Source organism: Bos mutus, chromosome 7 (assembly GCF_027580195.1).
Source record: "Bos mutus isolate GX-2022 chromosome 7, NWIPB_WYAK_1.1, whole genome shotgun sequence".
NCBI classification, from domain to species: Eukaryota; Metazoa; Chordata; class Mammalia; order Artiodactyla; family Bovidae; genus Bos; species Bos mutus.
This window is the reverse complement of record NC_091623.1, coordinates 65510478-65535190: the sequence shown is the minus strand read 5'-3', so window position 1 is coordinate 65535190 and position 24713 is coordinate 65510478. Positions and strand designations below refer to the sequence as shown.

The 24713-nt window shown below is 37.4% G+C and overlaps 1 protein-coding gene across 1 annotated transcript in view; it reads right to left on the bottom strand.

Moving 5' to 3' along the window:
* The window catches only part of FBN2 (fibrillin 2), a 223308-nt gene that overhangs the window by 25563 nt on the left and 173032 nt on the right, over window positions 1-24713 (bottom strand). Inside the window, exons 35-50 of the mRNA XM_070374044.1 lie at window positions 22174-22296; window positions 21489-21611; window positions 18910-19071; window positions 17894-17962; window positions 17050-17175; window positions 15531-15656; window positions 14781-14933; window positions 11416-11484; window positions 10394-10519; window positions 10090-10215; window positions 9256-9381; window positions 6728-6844; window positions 4305-4433; window positions 3756-3875; window positions 903-1028; window positions 97-249 (exon numbers count right to left, since the gene is read on the bottom strand). Of these exons, the coding sequence (XP_070230145.1) occupies window positions 97-249; window positions 903-1028; window positions 3756-3875; window positions 4305-4433; window positions 6728-6844; window positions 9256-9381; window positions 10090-10215; window positions 10394-10519; window positions 11416-11484; window positions 14781-14933; window positions 15531-15656; window positions 17050-17175; window positions 17894-17962; window positions 18910-19071; window positions 21489-21611; window positions 22174-22296 (1974 nt within the window). The remainder of the gene's footprint in view (window positions 1-96; window positions 250-902; window positions 1029-3755; window positions 3876-4304; window positions 4434-6727; window positions 6845-9255; window positions 9382-10089; window positions 10216-10393; window positions 10520-11415; window positions 11485-14780; window positions 14934-15530; window positions 15657-17049; window positions 17176-17893; window positions 17963-18909; window positions 19072-21488; window positions 21612-22173; window positions 22297-24713) is intronic.

Genomic DNA, 24713 nt, shown 5'->3' with positions numbered 1-24713 from the left:
TCTTCAAAACATTCATAAGTTACAGGGTCCCACTTGAGTTCTGCTAAGACAGTTCAAAACTAGTAGAAAGTGGCTTTTTTATTTCACTACTCTTACCTTCATCATCTTTGGGACACAGCTCACAGGGGTCCCCCCAGCCCTCTCCTGGCATCTTACTGCAGCAGCATTTTGCCTTTGTGGTGTTGAAAGCCTTGGGTACAGAACACTTTCCATTTTCAAAGTTTGTGAAACAGAAGCTCTGGCGAGTATCTAATCAAGAAAGCAAACATCACAGACCTCCTTACTGGTCATTTAAAAAGATGGAGTAATTTACACATAATTTTGTTACTGATAGAACATTTCTCATGGGTTGAACATGTGATGCAGATTATATTCGCAGTTAAAAGATAGGCCTGGAAATTCTTAATTGCTGATACCATTTGCCAGTTTAAGTTGACCACTCTATAAAACTGCATTTAATTATGTATCTTAATAATGTGCTTCAGAAATTTGAGAAATCATGCTCAATATTAAAATGATTTCCATGTCTTCTTTACTCACTGTTACATTACAGCCTAACAAAATAAACCTAGGTAGCTTTCAGTAAGTTATGTCATATTGGAAGCAACTCATCACCAATGTACAGAAAAATCTATGCCAACAACAAAATGAAAATGATGAAATAAGACCACCATTTTTCTTTTAGTATGGAATTTTTTAAAAAATGTAGAAACAGAGAGAATAATTTGAAGCACCTTAAAAACTGTCCAGTGCATATACACTCGGGACCTTATGTTTTAAACTTACAGATGATACATCTGCCAGAGACATATATTTTTAGTGACAAGCACTGCATCATGGCTTCCTGCCTAGCTCTGAAGTTTGAGGGCTGATGATGACAGAGAAATCATTTCAAAACTTACCGAAGCACCTCCGTCCATTATCAGACAATACAAACCCAGGGGGACAGATGCACTGGAAGCCCCCAGGAGTATTGGTGCAGGAACCAAAAAGACAGATGTTGGGATCTTCATCACACTCATTTATATCTGCAGATCAGCAAGATAATATATTGATTTAATCAATTCAATACACTGCTTAATATCTGAAAATAATTTGTCCACATTGTACAGTTCACTAGCCATTGGATATTCAACGTGAAACAATATATTACATTGTCTATATAATTAAATATGTTTAAAATAAACTGTTACTGCTTCAAAAGTCAAAGGTTATATCCAGTTTCAACGATCCATATGACCCAGACTTTTAAGTCGGTCTCCAGTTCTCTGGACTTGACTCCTAGGAGGTGTCTGCATGTCTGCCTGCAGGCCTGAGAGGACCACTTCCATGTCTCAGGGGCATCGCATCCTCAGCACTGGTCCTCTTCTCTGATGCCCCTCGCCCTCAGCAATCCACACTGGGGAGCTGGGGTTACATTCTTTCCTCTCCTTAATTGTTCAACTTTCATAATCAAGCAATATGTGGCCTCCTCATTTACACTCAAACTCAGCATCATTTGCCACCTGGATTATCACGTCTCCCAACTAGGGAGACGTGCTTCGCTTCCTTCTCCCCACTCCATACCGCCACCAGGGTCTGCTTTCTAAAACATGTACCTATTTGAGAATCTGTGCCTACAGAACCAGGGAGCTTAGACGTTGGGATGAGAATTTTATCATTTCCACCTTACCCCAGAATGATCTCTTGAAACAGACAAGGATTCCTTACCAGTGATATCTGGCCCCTTTTCACTGGAAGTGCTTATTTTAATGGGTGGTTTTTAACTAAATGAATGAACACTACATGATTCCAGGCACATCAGAACATAAGTCCCATGGGGACATCATGTGTCTGTCTAGATCACTGCTTCACCCTCAGCATGGGTCTAGCTCAGGGTCTGGCACATACTGCGTTCTCAATTTATACTGGCAGAATTTTAGTGAGTGAGTCATATCACTTGCTCTCTAAAAGAACCTGCACTTCTCTGTGCCGCCTGCAGGACTAAGAGCCATCTTCTGAGCTGGCCACCGATGCCCCTTATCACATTTGTTCTGCCTCTGTTTTCAAGCTGCCTCTCTGTTCCATTTCCCTTTTTGATTAGTCAATTTATCAAACTCAGGGACACCTCAAATGTCGCCAATCCTTATGCTAGGCTTCCTGACTGCTCTCCTTTCACCACCATCATTGTTCACAGCCTCCTACTGCGACCTACATCCTGAACAGACCCCAGTGCAGTGCCTGTCCCAGTGGATTGTAAGGGCAGCTTTACAACATGGAGTGGTTTACAAAATCTGTCTTTTCTCTTAGGCAGTAAGTTACCTACTTACTGGCAAAAGCTGCATTTTTGTATTTCCAGCATCTAAAAGATGCTGCATGTCCATAGTAATGTCCATGGAATGTCAGAATGGATGTGTGTGTGTGTGTGTGCACACACATACAGTTCGTGGTAGGAAGCATTTCATCTAGAAAAACTGGTAGAAGAGATTCTAGGCTGAAAGAAATAGTCTTACAGTTAAGTAAGTTAATTGAAAACACGTTTTTAAGACATGCGAAATAGTGGTGGGTGTTTATCAGTGAATAAAGAAAATAAAATACTCCTGAGGTTAAAAAACATCTAATTGAATCACAGATTGTTTTTTTCACCAAGATAAAAGGTAGCCAAGTCTTTCTGATACAAAGAGGCACAAGTATTTTTATTTTTCTCCTAATGGCTCACACACTACTTTTATGCTTATTCCATAAAGAGATGGATCACAGAGATGATGAAGATTAAGTATAAACAAAGAAGATGAAAGAAAAGATCTTAAACTCTTCAAGAAAGTTTTTGTTAAGATGCTTCTAGTGTTATTATTATTTTTAAATATTAAAAACACTAGAAAATCTTACAATGAACTATACTAATCAGACAAAAATGGGGAAAAGATATAAACACCAAATTAGAATGACTAAGGATATCCATTATTTGTAATTATATGATCTGAAAAATAATTAATTTACTATGTAAACTGTTTCCTTAGGTTCTAAGTCCCTTAAATGTGAACAGAAGAGCTATACAGAATTTAAGAAACTGAGTAATTCAAAGGCAAAAAACTCTCAGCAATCATTTCATGTTAGAAGAATCACACTAAGATGCTGGTGCTTCTGAATTTCAACAAGACTGTTAAAAATAATTTGTACAAAAGTGAAATAAAGTAACTGTAAAAAGGTCAGTCTTCATCATGCCCACCAGGCAATTCTGGGACTCACTTTTGATGTGGTTACAAGATTCCTTGTATGCTGGGAGGGTTTCCACAGAGAAACATCTGTTATGACAAATGGATTAATATTTTCTGTTTTGACATGCGGCTTTCCCAAGGAAAAAAAAAATGTCTCAACAGCATTGTCAAGATTTTCTGCTTCACATTTCTAGGACTCTAGACACTTTTAATAGCTGTTTTAAAATTGGTTGCCAAAGATTACAATTTTTGTAGACACTCTTTAAATTCAGTAGAAGGTCTCTATTGACATTTGGAAAAAAGATTAGAGTGCACTGAAAATTCTTTGACTAGTATAAGATTTCTGTTAATGAAAAAATCCCACATCCTCAAATTTTTTATTCCCACCATTCCACCTTCAAATCATTTCTGATGGTTCAATAAAACAGATGTAGGCAGCTAGGCGTTTAACTCCCTCAGTCAGCATGCTTACAGTGGTTTAGATTTAACATATATCCACAGAGTGAGTACCAGGTCTCATTATCCTAAACGGTTCACGGACTCAAACATCAGCCTTACCGATGCAGTTCTCGCTTTTTACTTCATATCCTGGGGGACAGATACATCTGAAAGACCCCTCCAAATTCTGACAGGTGCCAGGAGAACAAGAGCCGGGCAGGGCAACACACTCATTAGTATCTTTAAAGAGAAACAAGAAAAAAAAATGACTTACAGATGACATCATTGTTGCCAAATGACAGTAACATGAATTCAACTCAAGCCCTCTGATCTGCCAGGTCACTCTCGGGCAATATGCGCTCGGAGATTTTTGACATCCTGAGGATTACTCATTTGGCAAGAGGCTAATTTTCCTTTGTCTACTTTAATTGAGACACAGATAGCCTCGAGCTCTGTCCCAATCAAACCACTGCATACAATTCCAAATTTTTGGTGTGTACCTTTACCAAAATTTCCCATGAAACTTATCTTGGTCCATGTACCTCAGATGACCAAATGAAATGCAAATGAGTCCCAAAGTTGGTGGTGCTGAGGGTGGGGGGAGTCACATCATTATTTTACAAAACAAAACAACACAAAGACTTTATTGTTTGTTGTTTAGATACTTACCTATACAGTTCTTGCCATCTGGAGTAAGTTCATAACCTTCATTACATAAACACTTGAAGGAGCCAACTTCATTAAAACACCGTCCATTTCTACACACCTGACCAAAAAAGGAACTGCACTCATCTATGTCTGTAAGTGAATAAGAGTTAGCTTTTCAGAGAGAGCTCTCACATATATTTTGTATCACAAGTTGCAACTTAAAAACATATTTATTGGTAGACATTACATTACACTCCCTCATCAATAGAGAAAAATGTCATATATCATAAGGATCAGGTGACTAATAATGTCAATAGACCTCTCCTGTTGGTTTAAGCTTTCCATTCTTTCCAACCAAAAAATACCTCTTTTCCTGGATATAAGAGGACACATGGATTTAACTGGATTGTCCAGTTTGTAGAGAACTGTATCTGGAGATAAGCTGACTGTATTCAAAGGACAAATAACAAAGCATATAAAATATAGAAAAATCAATTTTATAAAAAGCACTCTAGAATTGCTGACATGTTTTGCTTACAAAAAACAGAATCTGAAAAAACATGTTCTTAACTGTTAGGTTTTCGGTTAAGCTTAAGGATGAGTAATTTTTTGTTCGTTTACAGATTATACTTCAATCAGAGCCATATCTGTATCTTTCCTTCTCCTCAGCTGTATCAAGGGTCTGAGAAGCTATAGACAACAAGGTGGTAGTTGAATAAAATGTTCCATCAGGTCTGAATTTTTCACAGTTGAAGAATTTTGAAAACCAAGGAAAATTAAGGAATATATATTGGAATAAATTAGGAGGTGCGTTTGACTGGTGATAGTTCCATAAAAGCAGGAAGCCTGAGTTACTTTCCCATTAACTCATGGGATTATGTGAATTAAGAGATGTTGTGTTGGAAAGCACCACTATAGAGTCTGTGTGCTGTGCTTAGTCACTCAATCCTGTTCTGACTCTTTGCCTCCCCATGGACTGTAGCCCACCAGGCTCCTCTGTCCATGGGATTCTCCAGGCAAGAATACTGGAGTGGGTCACCATGCCCTCCTCCAGGGACTCTTTCCAACCCAGGGATCTAACCAAGGTCTTCTTCATTCCAGGTGGATTCTTTACCATCTGAGCCACCAGGAAAGCACTATAGAGTCTGGCACATGATAAATGAAATTTCATTAATGCTTTTCGTTGTATCTTTTACTAACTTCTCCACCAACTACAGGATCCTCTTCCTCCTCCTCCAGTCACTTTCAATTTTTATTTCAATCTCTGTCTGTTAGAGGCAAAGACTAAAATCCTGTGCCATGTAGAGAAGACAGTTTTATTTTCCACTGAGAATTTACAGTCCTTCACTGAGATTAAATAGGCTTCTGAGGCTGGTTCAGAAACATAGTCACCATGCTTTCTTCCTGTGGGAAAAGGCAGCCCTGGCTTCAAGAGCTGATTGAAAATAGTTTCAAGACACAATATGTTTCTAAGTTGGAGACTGTCCGTGTTTGAATATAAATCAAGAATGGATTATATGAAATACTTGTAATAAACCTGAAACCATAAGAGGTCTGCCTTTGATACCATCTAAGTGGTAAAAATAACGCAAAACCATAAATCAGTCCCAATAGTTTACTATCATCTGCATGGCCTTCACCCTTGAATCGATTTGACTGACGTTAAGTACTAAACCCAGCAGACTGTCTCATGATTCAGGTCAGTTCAGTTGCTCAGTCGTGTCTGACTCTTTGCGACCCCATGAATCGCAGCACGCCAGGCCTCCCTGTCCATCACCAACTCCGGAGTCTACTCAAACTCATGTCCATCAAGTCGGTGACGCCATCCAGCCATCTCATCCTCTGTCGTCCCCTTCTCCTCCTGCCCCCAATCCCTCCCAGCATCAGGGTCTTGAGTCAACTCTTCGCATGAGGTGGCCAAAGTATTGGAGTTTCAGCTTTAGCATCAGTCCTTCCAATGAATACCCAGGACTGATCTCCTTTAGGATGGACTGGTCGGACCTCCTTGCAGTCCAAGGGATTCTCAAGAGTCTTCTCCAACACCACAGTTCAAAAGCATCAATTCTTCGGCACTGAGCTTTCTTCACAGTCCAACTCTCACATCCATACATGACCACTGGAAAAACCATAGCCTTGACTAGACGGACCTTTGTTGGCAAAGTAATGTCTCTGCTTTTGAATATGCTATCTAGGTTGGTCATAACTTTCCTTCCAAGGAGTAAGTGTCTTTTAATTTCATGGCTACAGTCACCATCTGCAGTGATTTGGGATTACTGGAGGCAATACTGTGACTTCAGTTAACCAGAAGTTAGTCAATGATATTACATGTCTTATGGCACATGCTTGCAATTTGAATAATAAAAATTTATCATTCTTTGCCTTTATTCTGTGTTTAGGATATTCTGTAGACATGAAAGAGAAGCAATAAAGGACCGAGTACTTACCCATGCAATCATTATTATGAGTGAGTGCGAAGCCTGGGTAGCAGAGACAGTTATAGGATCCAACGGTGTTTTTACAAGTTCCATTTCCACATGGATGCCGCTCACACTCATCAACATCTATGAAGAAATATTGGCTCAAAGGAATTCAGTTTTTAACCAGAAAAATGTAGCCTATTAAACTTTTAGGTTTTGTTTTAAACTACTGGCTTACTTAGATTTTTCTCATTCAATACTAAGAACCCACATTTATTTAAGGAAAATAAGTATGAGGTAGAGAAAACTCTAAGGTACCTGTGGTGGATTCATTTCGATATTTGGCAAAACCAATACAATATTGTAAAGTTTAAAAATAAAATAAAAAAAGAAAATTATTAAGAAAAATTGGCACTTGATAACTTACAGCAACATATAAGATTCAGAAAAGAACTGGACTAATAAGCAAGCGAGATTAACCTACATTTCCTTAGTGAGTTTTTTTAATGAATAAATTTGCTTGTCAATTATGAGGAAATAAATCTTTTGAAACACTGGAACAATTTGTTCTATTAAGCATTATAAATGCTTCCCCAGAAATTTTCATATCTTAATTTGATCAGCACAACAAAGTAAACTTTAACTTCCTAAACTTTATGAATCGGTAGACTCTAAATTGAAGAAGTCTATTAGAGCTCAATGTTATTAGCCTTCAAAAACATGGAATTAATATTTAGAAAGGTCACAGTCATATAAAGGAGGAGACTCCCTAGACTATGAATTCCAGGCTACTAAAACTCTTCCATTGTGAAAAAAAAGGGAGTATTATTGTTCCTTCAGAAAGAAGCTTTGTTTAAGAGAGATATTACCAAGGAGTCTAGCTGATTTTCATTATGGGTGAATTGTTAAAACTGAGGACAGATTTTCTCCATATGAATTTCTGAATCATAAATATCACATATATATATATATATATATATATATACATATTTTTTTTTTTTTTTTAGCAAATCATATCCTCTTTCTCAGAGAGAGCAGCCAGGAGAAACATATAAGCAAGCCATCTCAGACAGTTCATGCAAATAGGGCCACATCCTCCGTGTGTCCTTTGCACAAGCGTTCCCTAGAGAATTCTTCCTGCGACCACAGAAGATGTCTGCAGGGGATCTCTTAGGAGGCACTGGAAGAATGGAGACATTCTCCAGGGGGTGCTCATGTACAGATATACCATGCTGCTGCTGCTGCTGCTGCTAAGTCGCATCAGTTGTGTCCAACTCTGTGCGACCCCATAGACGGCAGCCCACCAGGCTCCCCCATCCCTGGGATTCTCCAGGCAAGAACACTGGATTGGGCTGTCATTTCCTCCTCCAATGCATGAAAGTGAAAAGTGAAAGTGAAGTTGCTCAGTTGTGTCCGACTCTTCACGACCGACCCCACGCCACAAAGGAATCTAATTCTGCCGTTCTGCTGTACTAAAGTCTGTATGATTCAAAAAGATAGTGTATCTTGAATACCAAAAGAGTAGATGCACAACTTCAGCTTGTTCTACACTGAGAAGTGCTAATTATAAATAGTCAACTTTTAAATATTATTTTCCTCCTGCAAGTGCAGAGTGCTTCAGTGGAGATGAGCCAGTGGCTGACATCAGTTTAAGGAGTTAAGCTGAGTTCCAAGGTGAGTTCCGAAGTTAAGCTGAGTTCCAAAAGCCCCTCTGCTTTTGAAATCTTATTAATCATCAGCTCAGCAAGTACTTACTGAACACAATTATTGCTTAACTAACCATCACATTAGCTACTGTACTGGGGCTTTTCAAAGTTTCACCATCTTTGCTTCTAAAACCTGGTTTTAAGAGTTGCAACAGCCAAGCAAGCAGATATATCTCAAATGTTCAGTGATTTGGGGGAAAGAAGCATATGTGTGTGTGTATGTGTTCATTTCAACACTGTCCCCTTACTGCTCCCCTTGCATTCTAGCATTCCAAAAGGCTTTTCTGAGTGGAACTGTGCCTGTGTGCTAAGTCTCTTGAGTCATGCCCACCTCTTTGTGACCCTATGGACTGTGGCCTGCCAGGCTCCTCTGTCCATGGGGATTCTCCAGGCAAGAACACTGGAGTTGGTTGCCATACCCTCCCTCCAGGGGATCTTCCTGACCCAGGGATCAAACCTGCATCTCTTATATCTCCTGCATTGAGAGGCAGGTTCTTTACCACTAGCACCACCTGGGAAGCCCCTTGAGTGGGAACAAAGAGGGGTAAATGGAGAGCTGGTACCACTGGCGATTTCCATGTAACGCTGTCTGAAAGCTCAGGTTAATAAGCATGTGAAAGCCATCTGGGGAAGAAAGCTGTTACCACTAAATCCAAGAACATATTGTGGTGTGTCCTGCTTGCAAATTTTACATTGACTAAAACCATAAACAGTTTCACATAGCTCATTTTTCGTTAAGACTGTTTCTGACAGAGACAGGGTAGTTCCTTGTGGCGGGTGACCGAACGGTAATCTCTTCTGGAGTCTCAGCTCCACGATACCCCCTAGAAATAATGTTTCCCTTCTTACCCATGCACATCGTCTGGTCCTGAGAAGCCTTAAAGCCATTGTGGCAGATGCACTGGTAACTTCCTTGTAAATCCACACATAGGCCATGACTGCAAACATTAGGAATTTCTAAACACTCGTTGCGATCTAACACAAAAAAAATAAAACACATGTTACACGTGTCTGATCTTTATTAAGATTCCTTCATTTTTTCCCACAGGCATTTTTTCTATAGCCTGCTAGTAATTACTACAGATAGGCTGAAAACGAACCATAACAAGAGTTGAATAAAAATAAGGCAAGGCTTTAAAGTACACAAGCCTCTTTAAAAAAAAAAAATTAAATCATGCAATCTTTTTACATGTTGATTGGTATATCTCAAGGACATCATTTTTAGTTTCAATTCTAGGAAAAATCCATTGAGAGACTTCTTTTCCTAACAAAAGAATCTAAAAGATATCGTGAAATAGATTCAATATGAATGAATAGATTTACTTGGAAAATCTCCTCAAAATTATACTTGAAAATAGTTTTTTTTTGATAGGAGAGCATAGGCAGTTTTTTAGTGCAGGAACTAAGTATACAGAATGTGGTGAAAGTAGTGAAAGTGTTGGTCACTCAGTTGTGTCTGATTCTTTGCAATTTCATGGACTGTAGCCCTCCAGGCTTTTCTGTCCATGGAATTCTCCAGGCAAGAATACTGGAGTGGGTTGCCATTCCCTCCTCCAAGGGATCCTCCCTATCTAGAGACTGAACCCAGGTCTCCTGCATTGCAGGCGGATTCTTTACCATCTGAGCTACCACAGAGGCCTACAATGGTGTTCAGTGTCAAAGAATGAGCCATTCTCCTCTTACCTACGCAGGCTCCGTTGGGTGAAAGTTTGAAACCTGCAGCGCACTCGCACCGGTAGCTGCCTGGGCTGTTGATGCAGTCTGCATTTCGCTGGCACAGGTTGTCGCCATTGCTGCACTCATCGATATCTGCAAGAACAACAATTCCATTTTTCAAACTTCATTATGGCATCAGTATGACATACACTTAATCAATTTGGTGATCAACTCCTAAATGCTGTAGTAGAAACAGTAAGTCAGAAAACTTCTAGAAACCAGTTATGTCTGCCGAACTTTCCTGGATAAGGTCACTTATTGCTCAGATTACCTTCGCAGACCAGCAGCAGGTCATTGTAGCTGAATCCCGTGGGGCATTCACAGCGGAAACTGCCAATTTGGTTAATGCACACACCGTTTGCACAAATGCCTGGAATCTCTTTACATTCATCAATGTCTGCAATTGAACAGATTTGATCAAATATATGGTTCTGCTTAATGTATGTATCATAAAACACTGAATAATGCTAAACACACACTCAGTCTCAAAAATCAACCCTATACTGGTATGAGTGATTTTGTGGTTTACAAAGCATACAGACTACAAAATATTATTTCCTTTGAACAGTAATGAAAGAATGGAAGTAGTTGATCAAATATACCAAGGGATACTAGTGTCAACAGAGCAAATGAACTTCCTAGGGAATCAAGCTTCCTCTTAAGTTTCATGTCAGGCTTACCTAATTGCTATTATTCATTTGATAAAGCCAACTGTATTTTCCTAATTTTATGTCCTTTGTTATCTGTGCATTGATAACAGACATTTAAAATTATATTGTTCATTTAATCTTTGAGGAAGAAAAGTAGACTGTGCAAGAGAAAGCACATTCAGAAGAAAGAAATTTATATAATTAATAATTCTGCAAATTCATAAGTAGATAGGGATAAAAATACTGTAAAAATACATAGAGAACTTAAGCATATACTCATGAAAACAGACAATAAAGGTTAATAAAATAAAGTGGATTACTTAGAATCATGTATTGATAATACAATATTCATAATGAGAAAAACTAAAGCTTTAGCTTGATATGTATGAAATCTTGAGGTAGTCACATAACTATTACATCATAACTCAATCACCAGGCTGGCAACCCACTCCAGGCTGATGGACTAATCCCACTACTAACACTTGGTTATCTGTAAACATGCTACTTCTTTCTTGTCTAACCATATCAAATCCAAATGCAGAGTATTATCTTTTATGATACTTTAAACTTGAAAAACACTGAACTAATTTTTACAACATGCTACATATATGTATTAAAAGAAACATAACCTAGAAAAACTCACCAACAGCTTTTCCAGTGTGAATGTCAAAGGTGAATCCAGGAATATTTCCACATATGGTTTTAAAGTCAGCTTTAAAATATAAACAAAGCAAATAGACTCTTAAAATTCTCATACTCCTTCAAAATAACACTTTATATAGTATTACTGTAACTGACAAATATATTTTATATTATTCACAAGACCCTTTAATTCAATTATATTTATTTGACTACAATATCAGTTTTTGTATGGAGTGAATGAATCTAGGCATTCTTTTATCATTATTATTATTGCTGTTCTTATCATCATTAAACATTTTACTGCTCGGATACTAGAAAATAAGTAAATCATTATGAGTTCAAAATATCCACTTAAGGCATTTAAGCTCTTTTTATTTTGATAATGCAGGGCTTTAAAAATGATCCAACTCATGTAAACTGAAAAACTAGGTTAGTGTACAGATTTAAAAAGGAATTAGAATTGCACAAAGGCATAGGCATGCAAAGATAATTTTGTAGTGGTGAAACATGTTCACAATGAGTAATGAATGAGCCATGACTTTTATCTTTTTTTAACATAAACGTCTGTTTGTTGGAACGTGAAATTTGAGGCATCAAAAACAACGTCTCATGGAATAAAACAGAGACTATGAGAGTCACTTGGAGAAGGCGATGGCACCCCACTCCAGTACTCTTGCCTGGAAAATCCCACGGACAGAGGAGCCTGGTAGGCTGCAGTCTATGGGGTCGATAAGAGTCGGACACGACTGAGCCACTTCACTTTCACTTTTCACTTTCATGCACTGGAGAAGGAAATGGCAACCCACTCCAGTGTTCTTGCCTGGAGAATCCCAGGCACAGGGGAGCCTGGTGGGCTGCCGTCTATGGGGTCACACAGAGTCGGACACGACTGAAGCGACTTAGCAGCAGCAGCAGCAGCAGCATGAGAATCACTACTACACATAATTCACCAAACTAACAGGACCTTTTAGGAATTCTAATTTTTAAGTAGCATAATTCTTCGAATGCCCACTGCTACACAGAGGAATAAAACTCCTGAAAACAGTATCAGGTAACATACAGAAAACTATATCTAAGTGCCATCTGAGAGCCCAGATTGTTAAGTGGGGAAAACACAATCCCTTCAATAAATAGTGCTGGGAAAACTGATAGCCACTTGCCTAAGGCTGCAACTGGCCACTTTCTTATACCATATCAAAAATAAAACTCTGAACAGATTGGAGACTTAAATGTAAGACTGAAAACCATAAAACTCCTAGTAGAAAACATAAGCAGGATGCTCTCCAACACTGGTGTTTGCAATATTTTTTTGAATCTTTCTCCTCAGGCAAGGGAAAAAAAGCAAAAATAAACAAACGGGACTATATCAAACTAAAAAGCTTTTGCACAGTGAAGGAAACCATCTACAAAAGGAAAAGGCAATATACTGAATAGAACGAGATGTCTGCAAATGATATATCCAATAGGGGTTAATTTCAAAATATAAAGAATATTCACAACTCAATATAAAAAATACAAATAATCCAGTTAAAAATGGGCAGACCACTTGAATAGACATTTTTCTAAGGAAAACACACAGATGGCCAACAGGGACATGAAAAGATGCTCAACATCACCGATTATCAGTGAAATGCAAATGAGGTGTCACCTCATACCTGTCAGAATGGCTGTTATCAAAAAGATCACAAATAACAAGTGCTGGTGAGGGTGAGAAGAAATGGCAACTCTTGTATACTATCGGTGGGGATGTAAATTGGTACCGTCACTATGGAAAACAGCATGGAGGTTTCTCAAAAATTAAAAATAAAACTGTCATAGTTTGGCAATTCCATCTCTGAGCATTTATCTGAAGAAAACAAAACACTAATTCAAAAAGAAGTATACGTTCCTATGTTCTCTGTAGCATCATTTACAAGGGCCAAGATACGGAAGCAACCTAAGTGCCGGTGATGTGCAAACATATAAACAAGAAGGTATATTGTACATGTGCGTATATATATATATACATACACACATATTATTACTCAGCCGTGTTGTTGGAATCTTGTGACTTTCAACAACATGGATGAATCTAGAGGGCATTTTGCTAAGTGAGGTGAGACCGAGAAAGACGAGCCATGTATGATTTCACTTATGTATGGAATCTAAAAAGCAAAACGAATGAACAAACAAAACAGAAATAAGAATCTCTGTTATAAAGAAAAACCTGATGGCTGCCAGAGGGGAGGGGCGTAAGGGGTAGGATAAAATAGATGTGAGAGATTAACAGGTACGTATTTCCAGCTATAATATAAATATGTCACAGCAAAGTAATGTTCAGCATAAGGAATATAGTCAATAAAATTGCAAAACAATTGTGCGAGGACGTATGGTGACTAGACTTATCGTGGACATAAATCCATAATGTGTATAAATGTCAAACCACTGTGCTGTAATCCTGAAAGTAATATAATATTATTTATCAATTATATTTTAATACAAAAGAGAAAATCCATTTATTTGCCCATTGAATTTGAGCCACTGAAAAAGGCCCTATATGTCACTTTTCCCCATCTCTCCTTAATTTCATCATGTTAAATGAAATATTTTAATAACTGTGCCCTAAATAATACTGGTAATAATAATAATGGTAACAAATGCATAATCATTGTTTCTTATTTGTCCTATTGGTTCAGCTCTTAGTATCTACAACTATTAAGCGTGACCACTTTTCAGGTCATAGAAGAACCTGAGTGGGCAACAATTTTAAGATGATCCTGTTGCTCTTGTCTCTACTACTTTTCAGTTTTTCTTTCAAGAGAATCTGTGTCTGGAAAAAAATTTTACTGTGTAAAGACCAGTTCTCTTTACTGTCTAAAAATTTCACGTAAGTTTGAGGGAATGGATGCATAAGGAGAACTCTGATACTAAGTCGCTTTTACATAAAGTTTGCTCATCAAATCCATTTTTTTTTTGCATGTTTTCCAAGACCAAACTTAATGAGCATGTTGGAATTTAAATAATCACAATTTACCAAAATGACATCTTCTAAGTATAACACAATGACACAAGTAGATTCTCAATAAATACTTCTTTTATGAGGAGAAGAGTAATTAAAGCAGCATGTTTAAATGGACTGGTGTTATAAAATTCTAACTCTTCAGCAATGCAGCTTATTTTCAGGATCCAGACTTTACTCACGGGACATTTCAGACATTAGTGTTTGGACCTTAAAGAGGACTGGCTGCCTGAGAAACCAGGCACATGAGTTCCTGGATATTTTTAGAACTATGTCTGCTTTTAGTACCCCTGTGTTTTCACTCTAGCGTCACATGCCCGCCGTGTCACTAACGTGGCTGCCCGAAGAAGCAGGCGCAGAGTGCTTACCTGTTCCTGGCGCTGGGCATGGTTCACAAGGTTTGTTCCAGGCTTTGCCCACATTGTATGTGCAGCAGCACATCCTCTTTGTCACATTAAAAGGCAACTCATTCTCACAAGTGGTTCCGTTATAGCTCCGGTAGCAGAAGCTTTTTCTCATGTCTACATAGAGAAAAACAAAAATGCCGACCCATCCTGACAGCAAGCAGCTAATAATAAACCCCATATACCTGGAGACACTAAAATTCCTCGACTAACTCTGAAAATTTTCATGGTCATGTGGAAGTCTCTTAAAATAATTCTTTAAGTTGAACACAAATCATTTTTAGTTAAGCGTCTTTCCTGTTTTTAAGTAAGGGATTTCACTTTTAATTTTCTTGGGGGACAAAGGTAATAGATATTTCTCTATTCAAATGCATTTATTTAATTTAAAAAGCATTACATATTAGATTTTGAATGTTCTTTTATTTGTAAAACAATGTTCGATTTATATGAATGGAAAATGAAGGTATTTAAGAATATATAATTACAATATTTGTTGAAATTTTCTACCTCAGACTCATGCTTTATAACAGGTAGCCAAAGTATATGAAAAATATGGCACACAGCCATAAGTTTATAAGACTTTGAAACACTTTACTATTCATAGAGATTTAACTTCCAAACTTTCTGCATAATTATGACCCGTTTGCCTCTGAGAGATAATGAGGGCCAGGAAGCCAGCAACAGCGACCGCCTCCACTTCAGAGCTCTACCTACCCATGCAGTTGTGGCCTCCGTTGACCTGCATGTACTCAGGTGGGCAAATGCAGGTGTAATTTCCCAGAGTGTTGTAGCAGGTCCCAGGCCCACACACACCAGGATGTGCGAAACACTCATCAATATCTACGGGATGCAAGAATACCCATTAATTTGTAAATATTTTCCCCATGCATTTACATGACTTAAACAACTGAACAAAGCATACGGCTGAGTCCCCCAATTTTTGTTTTTATAGAATTCATCTTACTTTTTATAAAATTTAGAATTTAAAGCAATTACATATAGAAAACACCCCCAAAATGCATTTATGTCACAATATGCCCTTCTTCAGAAAAATAAAAATCTGACATTTAAAAATAAAGGTGATCAAAATAAATTATTCCAAAGTGGCAAAAAAAAAAAAAACTTCAATGGTGCCTATGTTTTTAAACTGAAATTTCATATACTTCAAATGGAATTGCTTTAAAGCTACTTTCCTCTTACGTCACTGAAATCAAATTTTAGTGCCAACTTTAAACTGAAGGCATTTAGAAAAGCCTTTTTCTTTATAGTTCTGTTCAAATTAACACCCATTAAGAGATTCTAGAAGTAGCAGTTTCTGGTTATTCTCCTTATTAAAGCATATTTCTTCCAGATGCACTTATCTAAAATGTTCCAGTAGAAAAGTTATAATGGAAATAATTACACTAAGTGTTTAATGTTTATTTTTAGAAGCATCCATTCATTCATTCCATAAATAAATACTGAGATTCTACTGTAAGCTAGAACTTATAGCTATAAAGATGAAATTGGATGTGGCCCTTGCTTCAAGAAGCTCCCAGTCTAGTGGGAAGACCAGGCCCCTAAAGGATGATTACACTGCCACAAGAGAAGTGGGGGATGGAACCAAGAAAGGCATCTGCATAACCTCTGAACTGTTTCATATGCTGTTGTGCAACATTAAAAAGTCACTGGAAATATTAACCTAATGGTCCCACTTCAAATATACATATTTTTCTATATAAAATATAAAGTTAAATATGAGTTAATAACTTATATTGAATGCTTTCATAGTATTTCAGCTTTCTCCCTTTATCATCAACCCATTTACTCAGAGAAAAATAATAGTCAATTACTGCAAATAATCTGTAAATTAATTTAGCTATCAGCATACAGGGCTTCCCTTGGTGGCTCAGATGGTAAAGAAAGTGCCTGCAAGGCAGGAGACCCGGGTTCAATTCCTGGGTCAAGAAGAACCCTTGGAGGAGGGCATGGCAGCCCACTCCAGTATTCTTGTCTGGTGAATCCCCGTGGACAGAGGGGCCTGGCGGGCTACAGTCCATGGGGTCACAAAGAGTTGGACACGACTGAAGTGACTTGGCATACAACTTAGAAGCACTGACGGACAAGAAAATAACTATGAATCAGTCTCATCATGTCCCTTGATAAAACTTGAAGATGGATACTTTTCTCCAGACCTGACCAGTAATTTTGCTTTAAATAGCACTAATAACTTTTAGGTATGAATCCATCTCACCTTCACAGATGCGGGTTTCCTCGCTGAGGTAGTAGCCTTGAGGGCACTCACACTGGAAGCTACCGAAAGTGTTAATACAGTTTCCACCCTGGCAGAGTCCTGGTAACTCCTGGCATTCATCAATATCTGCAAAAGGGGAGACAGCTCAGATACTATAGTGAAAGACAAGAGTCACTATGAGGGCTTTCAAATGCGGTACTGTAAGACCTGCAGACGTCCATGCATCCAAGTGAATGCACACTTAAGACCGGACGTTTATCGTGATCATGAATTCCCCTGGCTTAGTCATGGAACTCTGCTATAATCTAAAAAGAGCAATAACTAAATCTAACAATGGTGGAAGTTGGAGATAATTATAAAAAGAGTTTCCCTGCAGCAGAATCACACACCACTGCAATGGATCAAGTCTGACTTACGAATGATTTTTCAGCAAACTGGCAACTGTCTACCTATAATTTTGCAAAATAATCTTGTCTGGGCTGTTCTAACTTTTCTACCAGCTTTTCTCTAAAGTAAGCTCTTGTTTAAATCTGGTGCCATCAGAGGCGGATAAGGCAATGGCACCCCACTCCAGTACTCTTGCCTGGAAAATCCCATGGATGGAGGAGCCTGGTAGGCTGCAGTCCATGGGGTCGCTAAGAGTCAGACATGACTGAGCGACTTTACTTTCACTTTTCACTTTCATGCATTGGAGAAGGAAATGGCAACCCACTCCAGTGTTCTTGCCTGGAGAATCCCAGGGACAGGGGAGCCTGGTGGGCTGCCGTCTATGGGGTCACACAGAGTCGGACTGAAGTGACTTAGCAGCAGCAGTAGCAACAGCAGCCATCAGAGGTATACTCACCTTCTAAGATGATTGTAATGGGGTTAGGTCTGAAGCCTTCCCCTCCAGGACACAAAGTGTAATATTCAGCTACAAAATGAGGGAAAGAAAAAGAAATTTGATAACCTGTGTGCAAGAGGCTGAGACAATGAATTAGCACTTAACAACTGACAAGCTCAAAGCACATATCCTAAGGGGTGTATCTATGTTTTCCTAGGTGCCTTTTCAAACACAGTATCTTTAAAAGTATATTAACATTCTACTTGAAATAAGATCATTACTTCATAAACTACAAAGTAGAATAACAAAACCCATTTGTTTTTAATTAAAGGAAAAACTACTTTCAGACAATTTGTATCAACAACTTTTTTTGGCCAGTAAATGAAAACTCGATTCAACAATGTTGAGTTTCACCTATGCTCATATCAGGACACACATTTCCATTTAAGATATAACCTGGTTGGACTTGAGGAATACAATGCATCTATGAACCTCAACTAAAACAACTCTGGAAAAGAAGCAGGAATGGCCTTTATCTGTGATACCTGGGAGAACTGATATTATCATCCTTCAGAGTGGATTATGGTTAAAAATTGTTTTCTCTTTTCAACGAGTTGCCAGTCCAGGTTCGATGCACGATACTGGATGCTTGGGGCTGGTGCACTGGGACGACCCAGAGGGATGGTATGGGGAGGGAGGAGGGAGGAGGGTTCAGGATGGGGAACACATGTATACCTGTGGCGGATTCATTTCGATATTTGGCAAAACCAATACAATATTGTAAAGTTTAAAGATAAAATAAAATTAAAAAAAATTGTTTTCTCTTTTCATCATATCAAGAAAAACAGTAAGAAGAGAGGAATTCAGATTCCTTTTATATGAAGCCTTCTTGGCTGGTTTTAGCATAATCACTGAAAGTAGCCCAGATTCAAAGTTCGGACTCTCACTTCCTCCCTTGTCCCCAGCACCAGAAGAATTCGGCAGCTAGTCTTCAGCTACCAGAGGGTCCCTGTCCTCTTCCTCGGCTTCATACTCACTGCTATTGACAGGGGGGCAGGTCTCGCAGGGGTTCCCCCAGGCCTTCCCCAGAGAGCAGCAGCAGGAGGAGCGGCTGACGCCCACCCCAATCTCAGTGTTGCAGGACAGGCTTCCGTCGCCCCGAGGACCGAACTTCAGGTAGCAGTTGCCCACGCGGTTGTCTGCAGAGCAACACAGGAGTTTACAACGGTCCTTACAGTAGTAAGAATGTCATTTTGGAGAAAGGTCACTCAAATGATGAAATTCAAATTCTGTACATTAACTCCCTGCAAGAAATCATCACTTTAGAGTTTTTCCAAGTTGTAGGAATTAAATCAATTACAACAATTTCCCATGTTTAGACATCCATCTAGACCATGGGTTAAAGAGAGTAAGCAATTACTCACCTGACACATTCTGGACCTTTAATAAAATGAATGCAAAAAAACGTTTCCTAATAATCCATCAGTCTATATCATGAGTTTATCAACAAAGAAAATGAAATCCAGTATAAGTTAAAGCAATGTATGCTATTACAGAAAATAGTGATAACGCAACCTCCTTCCTCTCCTTCCCATAATCTTTATTCTCCCAAAGTTTTGCTTCAATTTGCACATCAAGCTTTGCAAGTTTTGGAAGAGTCAGTCTGTAACAAGTTTAGAAAGGATATTTAAGAGAATAAGTGACTCCCAAACTTTTTCTTGTCTCTGAGTATCATCTAGATCACCTCATTAGTTCCATCACTCTAAACATGATTAAATTTGTGGTTCCATCTTTCACTTCTCCGTGAACTCCAGATCCTTCTTCCAAGTGTCTAGTATTTTATTTCTCCTCTAAGATATCTAACAGCTATTTTAAAGTTACCATGTCTAAAGTCAAACACTTGATACTCTTGCCTTCACATAAAAAACCTGCTCCAATCCTCTCCCAGGCTTTTTTTGCATTTTCAATAAACAGAAAACTCATTTTTAAAAACTGCTCAGGCTCTAAATTTTGGAGTCAAATTTTGACTCCTTATTCAATCCAGTTAATAAGATCTGTCAACATTACCTTCAAAATATACCTGGAATCTGATGACTTACCACTGCTTTCAACATCACTGAAACCTGAGTTCAAGCCACCGTCACCCCACCTGGACTACTGCAACCGTTTCCTAGCTCATCTCTTGACCCACCTACAGTCTTTTTCCTACCATCGCTTCCTTCAGAAGCATTACCTGGGGTCAGGGCACTTCCCATGGCATCCCGTCTCAAATCAGAGTACAAGCCAAAGTTCTTTACAGTCTAACAAGTAGTCTTCATCTCCAGCTGCACATTATAACCACTTGGGGAGCTTTTCATTCTTTTACTTTCTTTTCTCAATTCTTTTAAGTTTTATTTTTGTTGCCGAATCTCAGGTGCTGACACAAGTGTTAACTCAAGGTTCTGCTCTTACTAGGTTTGTATTCATTCATCCTTCCTTCTTTCCTCCCTACCACTCTTTCCTTTTTATCCCTGCTCTCCATCTCCTTCCTCTTCCCTTACCCAAACATTGGAAAGTGCTTAATATTACTTTTTATGGTCTGCACTGTTGCAAAATTAGTATTTTGGGGGGTTTTTTGGTGCACATTTTAAATTTCTATGAATGCTATTTTGTCATTTGCCTCATTCTATCTTTATAAAATGCTGTCAACTCCACAATGCCCAACTGCCATTCTTTTTTAATCAACCCACTCTCCAAAAATGGTTTCTAAATTCTTGCCACCACAAATAATGAGGCAATGAACACGTTTCCTTATGTTTCTAGATGGGCCTGTGATGATATTACTTTCTTTGATATAAAGAGCCTCGAGAGGAACTGCTGGTTCTCCTCTTAGGAAAAATAGTCAGTGTTATCTGCCATCTGCATCCAACAAACCTTTTTACTTTTCATATTTGTAAGTAATTTTGAAAATAATTTTCATAAGAAAAAGGCACAAACCTTATTAAAATTTTTAATGAGAATTTAATCATAACTAACAAATTTTATTCCATATTTTCTTGGTTTTAAAGAAATATATACTTATATAAATATAGGTTTTTCTTATACCTATAGAAAGACAGGTTTTTCTTACACCTATAGAAATACAGGTTTTTTCCCCTTGGTTTTGAAGAATTATATAACTAATGGTATAAATACCATTAATTGCTTGCCTTGTCAACTGTCATGCATGAACCTGAAACATATTCTTTGTAAAACTGAGTCCACATTTCAAAGGCATCTGTCCTGGTCAATGCACTGGGCAGGGAGCCAGGCAACTTGGGGACACTGCTTCAGCTCTGCCATCTGCAAGCTCTGCGACCTTAAAACAAGTCACTGCACTTCTAGGGCCATGGTTCTCAAGTCTGTGAGAGGAGGATGTGGGAGCAGATGTCTCAAAAATTCCTGTTTCAAAATATGACTTGGAAGATTAGCAGAATAAAACTGACCATGTATTTTGGCAGTCTAGTTTACTTCAGGTAAAAGAGTACTACTTTAAGTTAATTGTAGCGAATGCTCATATTACAGTTCATTATCAAGAGAGTCCTAGTATTTAACTCTATGTGCTTCTATCTGTTGGTTTCATAGTGCTTTTACTTACCGACACACCCCACACCGGTGGGGTTCAGCTGGAAATCGGGTGGACAGTTACACTCATAGCGACCAGGAGTGTTGACACACAGGCCGTTCACGCAGTTTATTGGGTCTGCACACTCATCAATATCTAGGAAGAACATTTAGAATGCCCACATCAACATCTTTACTTTCCTTGGGCATGCTGCTGTTCCAAAGGATTTGGTGGAAATTCTGAAAGTCAGTAGACTAAAAATCTTTAGGAGGGACTCAGCACAATGAAATCCTTGTACACACCTAAAGCAGTTTCCATATATCAATCAGACAGTATTCATGATGGTATCATTTAATATCTTTAATAAATAAATAAGTAAATTATATCAAAATCTTGCAATTCTGAAGAAAATCATGCTATCATTTCTTGCTTGAATTAAACTTAAATATATGTATAACTGTGCACATATGTGGACATCATAAATATATACAGATATTTTACTAATTTCATGTTGAATATTTAAAATTAAGCTGTTTACATTACAAAAAATCAATCTCACAGTTAGAAATAAATGTATCAGAATGTAATTTCCTTTTTCAAAAAAAATGCATAACCTGAGGCGTAGCAGGCTAAGCAGAAATTTGGGGAACTTTTATGTCTAGCACAAAACGTTCTTTTCAATTAATAAGAATGCAATTAAGCCCTTAACTGGCCATACCTGTGCAGTTCCCTCCTGTTCTGTCCAATTCATAACCATCATCACAGATACAATGAAACATTCCAGGCAAATTATTACATGTTCCAAAGACACAAATATTTTGGAAGGAGCATTCATCGATATCTGGAGATTAAAAAAAAATAGTAATCTCTTGATTATAAAGATTTCAATTTACTGGATGACATTAATAAATTATTCCATCTCCTCAGATGTTTTTATGGAGCAAAAAATTTTCTTTTACTTTGACCACAGATGTCACATAAACAGCAACCAACTAACATTCAGATGGAGCAGAGACATAAAAGGATATTATTTCATTTTATTGACAGTATTTTAACTGTCTTGGGTTGTAAAATACTTAAGAAAAAGTGGGCCTGGGGCTTAAACATTTTTTTTTTTAATTAAGTACAAACATGCGAAGGGAATAAGATTATAAAAAATAAAAAAATAAAAACAAATTCAAAGATTCCAATAATGAAAACTTCAGATGTTTTAGAAATATCTACAACATGTAAAATATATAACATTTTAAATATTAAATGTATCTTTTAAATTATTTAAGTTTAACTTATTTAAACTTTTTTATTCTGTAATCTGACCTGTTTTAATAAGGTCAGTTATAAACAGGGAAAGAATTTTTTCCCTAGTAGTGTGTAATAAGATCATCATTGCCCCACATTCCTTCAATTTCATTAAAACATCTCTGTTGGCCTCAAGTCATAAATTCAGGTTATAAAAGTCTTCCATGAAGCTTTAACTCAAAATAAATGAGAAGTTATTACTCCTCATTCATATGAAAATGAAGGCATATGTATGCCTGTCCAGCTGTAGAAATAATCTGTATTTTTACTCACAGGAAGAAGATGGACATTTTTGTACACAAATAACCTCATATTCTGAGAATGCAGACCAGGCATGCCATTTCAGGCGAGACTAGACAAGTCATCCTAAAATGCTGTCTCAAGACAGTTATATCTTTAGTATAAAAGGGTCTTTCATGATAGATAAAATAAAGCATTTCAATTATCTTATATTTAAAGTATGGTTCAGACTGTGTTTAGAAGTTCAACTGATGTGCCAAGTTGTCTTTACTTGTGTTGGGGCAATAAAGTTATTCTTTTTATATAAATGGGTAAAGACTCATTAAGTTAGTTTATAACTGAGTTGCAGTAAGCTGTAAATGTAATTGTATTATCAGCCCTATGTATGCATTGTACTTTTAAATGAATTTTATTACAAATAACTTCCATTGGAATGATGAAAAAGTTGTGTGAAATAAGGTTTTTTAAAAGAATGTTGTCTTGTTTTTATAAACTTGATGCATATTCAGAAATTTGAACAATATAGAAAAGTATTGATAACAAATAGCAAAGATAGGAAACAACATAGAAAATAAGACAGCAAAAACAAAAATCACTCAAAAATGCTTCTATCTAGACTTATCATAATTGGATGAACAATATTCCAAATACTGGTATTTCTCAATGCACATTTAGAGAGACTGAACCATTTTCAAGCATCAAATCAATTTTTCATTATGTCAGTAGCTTCTGAAATTCCAACATAAAGAATTGATGAAAAATACTAAAGCCTTATCACCTTTTGGCTTTATGTTAAATTCAAATGATTTTAAGACAGTGGATTCTACACAATGATGATTAAAATTAGCATGAATATATATATGCTTCCAACTCATTTTTGTTATTCACATTATTTTCACTTTTTAAATGTTCATGCCATTTATCATAATCTCTAAAGAATTTAGTACTAAATCTTTAAAATCAATAATGTTTTTATTGTCACTTCTCCAATTACTGCTTCCTGCCTCCCCATTTATATTTCTTGATTGGTTGTTTCATTGCTGATAAGTTGTGTTGTTTTCTTCCCCCAAGACAAGAAAGGAGAACCCATAGATGCTTTCTTTCTGAATTATTTCACATGTCAGGATATGTCTATTGTTTATATAATTAACTAACTCTGAGGTATAATATTCTTGCCACATGTGTTCTTATAACTGGGAGGGCACCATTCTAATGTGTATTTGGTTGTCTTGTTCAAGGCTTGCCTTTTCTATCTGGAGTTTGAATAATCTAATAAAGCTTAAAATTTGTCTTATGATTTACCCCTTCCTGTACATTCAGTTCTTTCTTCTATTTTAGGAAAATGTTTAGTTGCTCAATGTTTTTCTATTCAACTTTTAGGAACTCTTCACGTCAGAAACACCCATTATACTTAAGCTTATGGCTTTTGTCTTTTCTTAATTTATTTCCCCTCTTTTTTCACTGTGATTATCTCACTGGTAATTACATTTTCATCTCCGCTATTCTTTGCTGTGTCTATTTAATAGGTCTCTGATTTTCCTCGATCGGCCCATGTTTTTTGTTTCCCGATTCTGCAATGTCTTTTCTGTTCTTATACTTACTTTGAACTTGTGCAATCATGTTTTTATGACGATTATCTATGGTACAACATACCTACATGGAATCTGCTCTTGTCCCTTGACTAATTTTCTCCTACTCTGAGCTGATTAATGTTTTTTG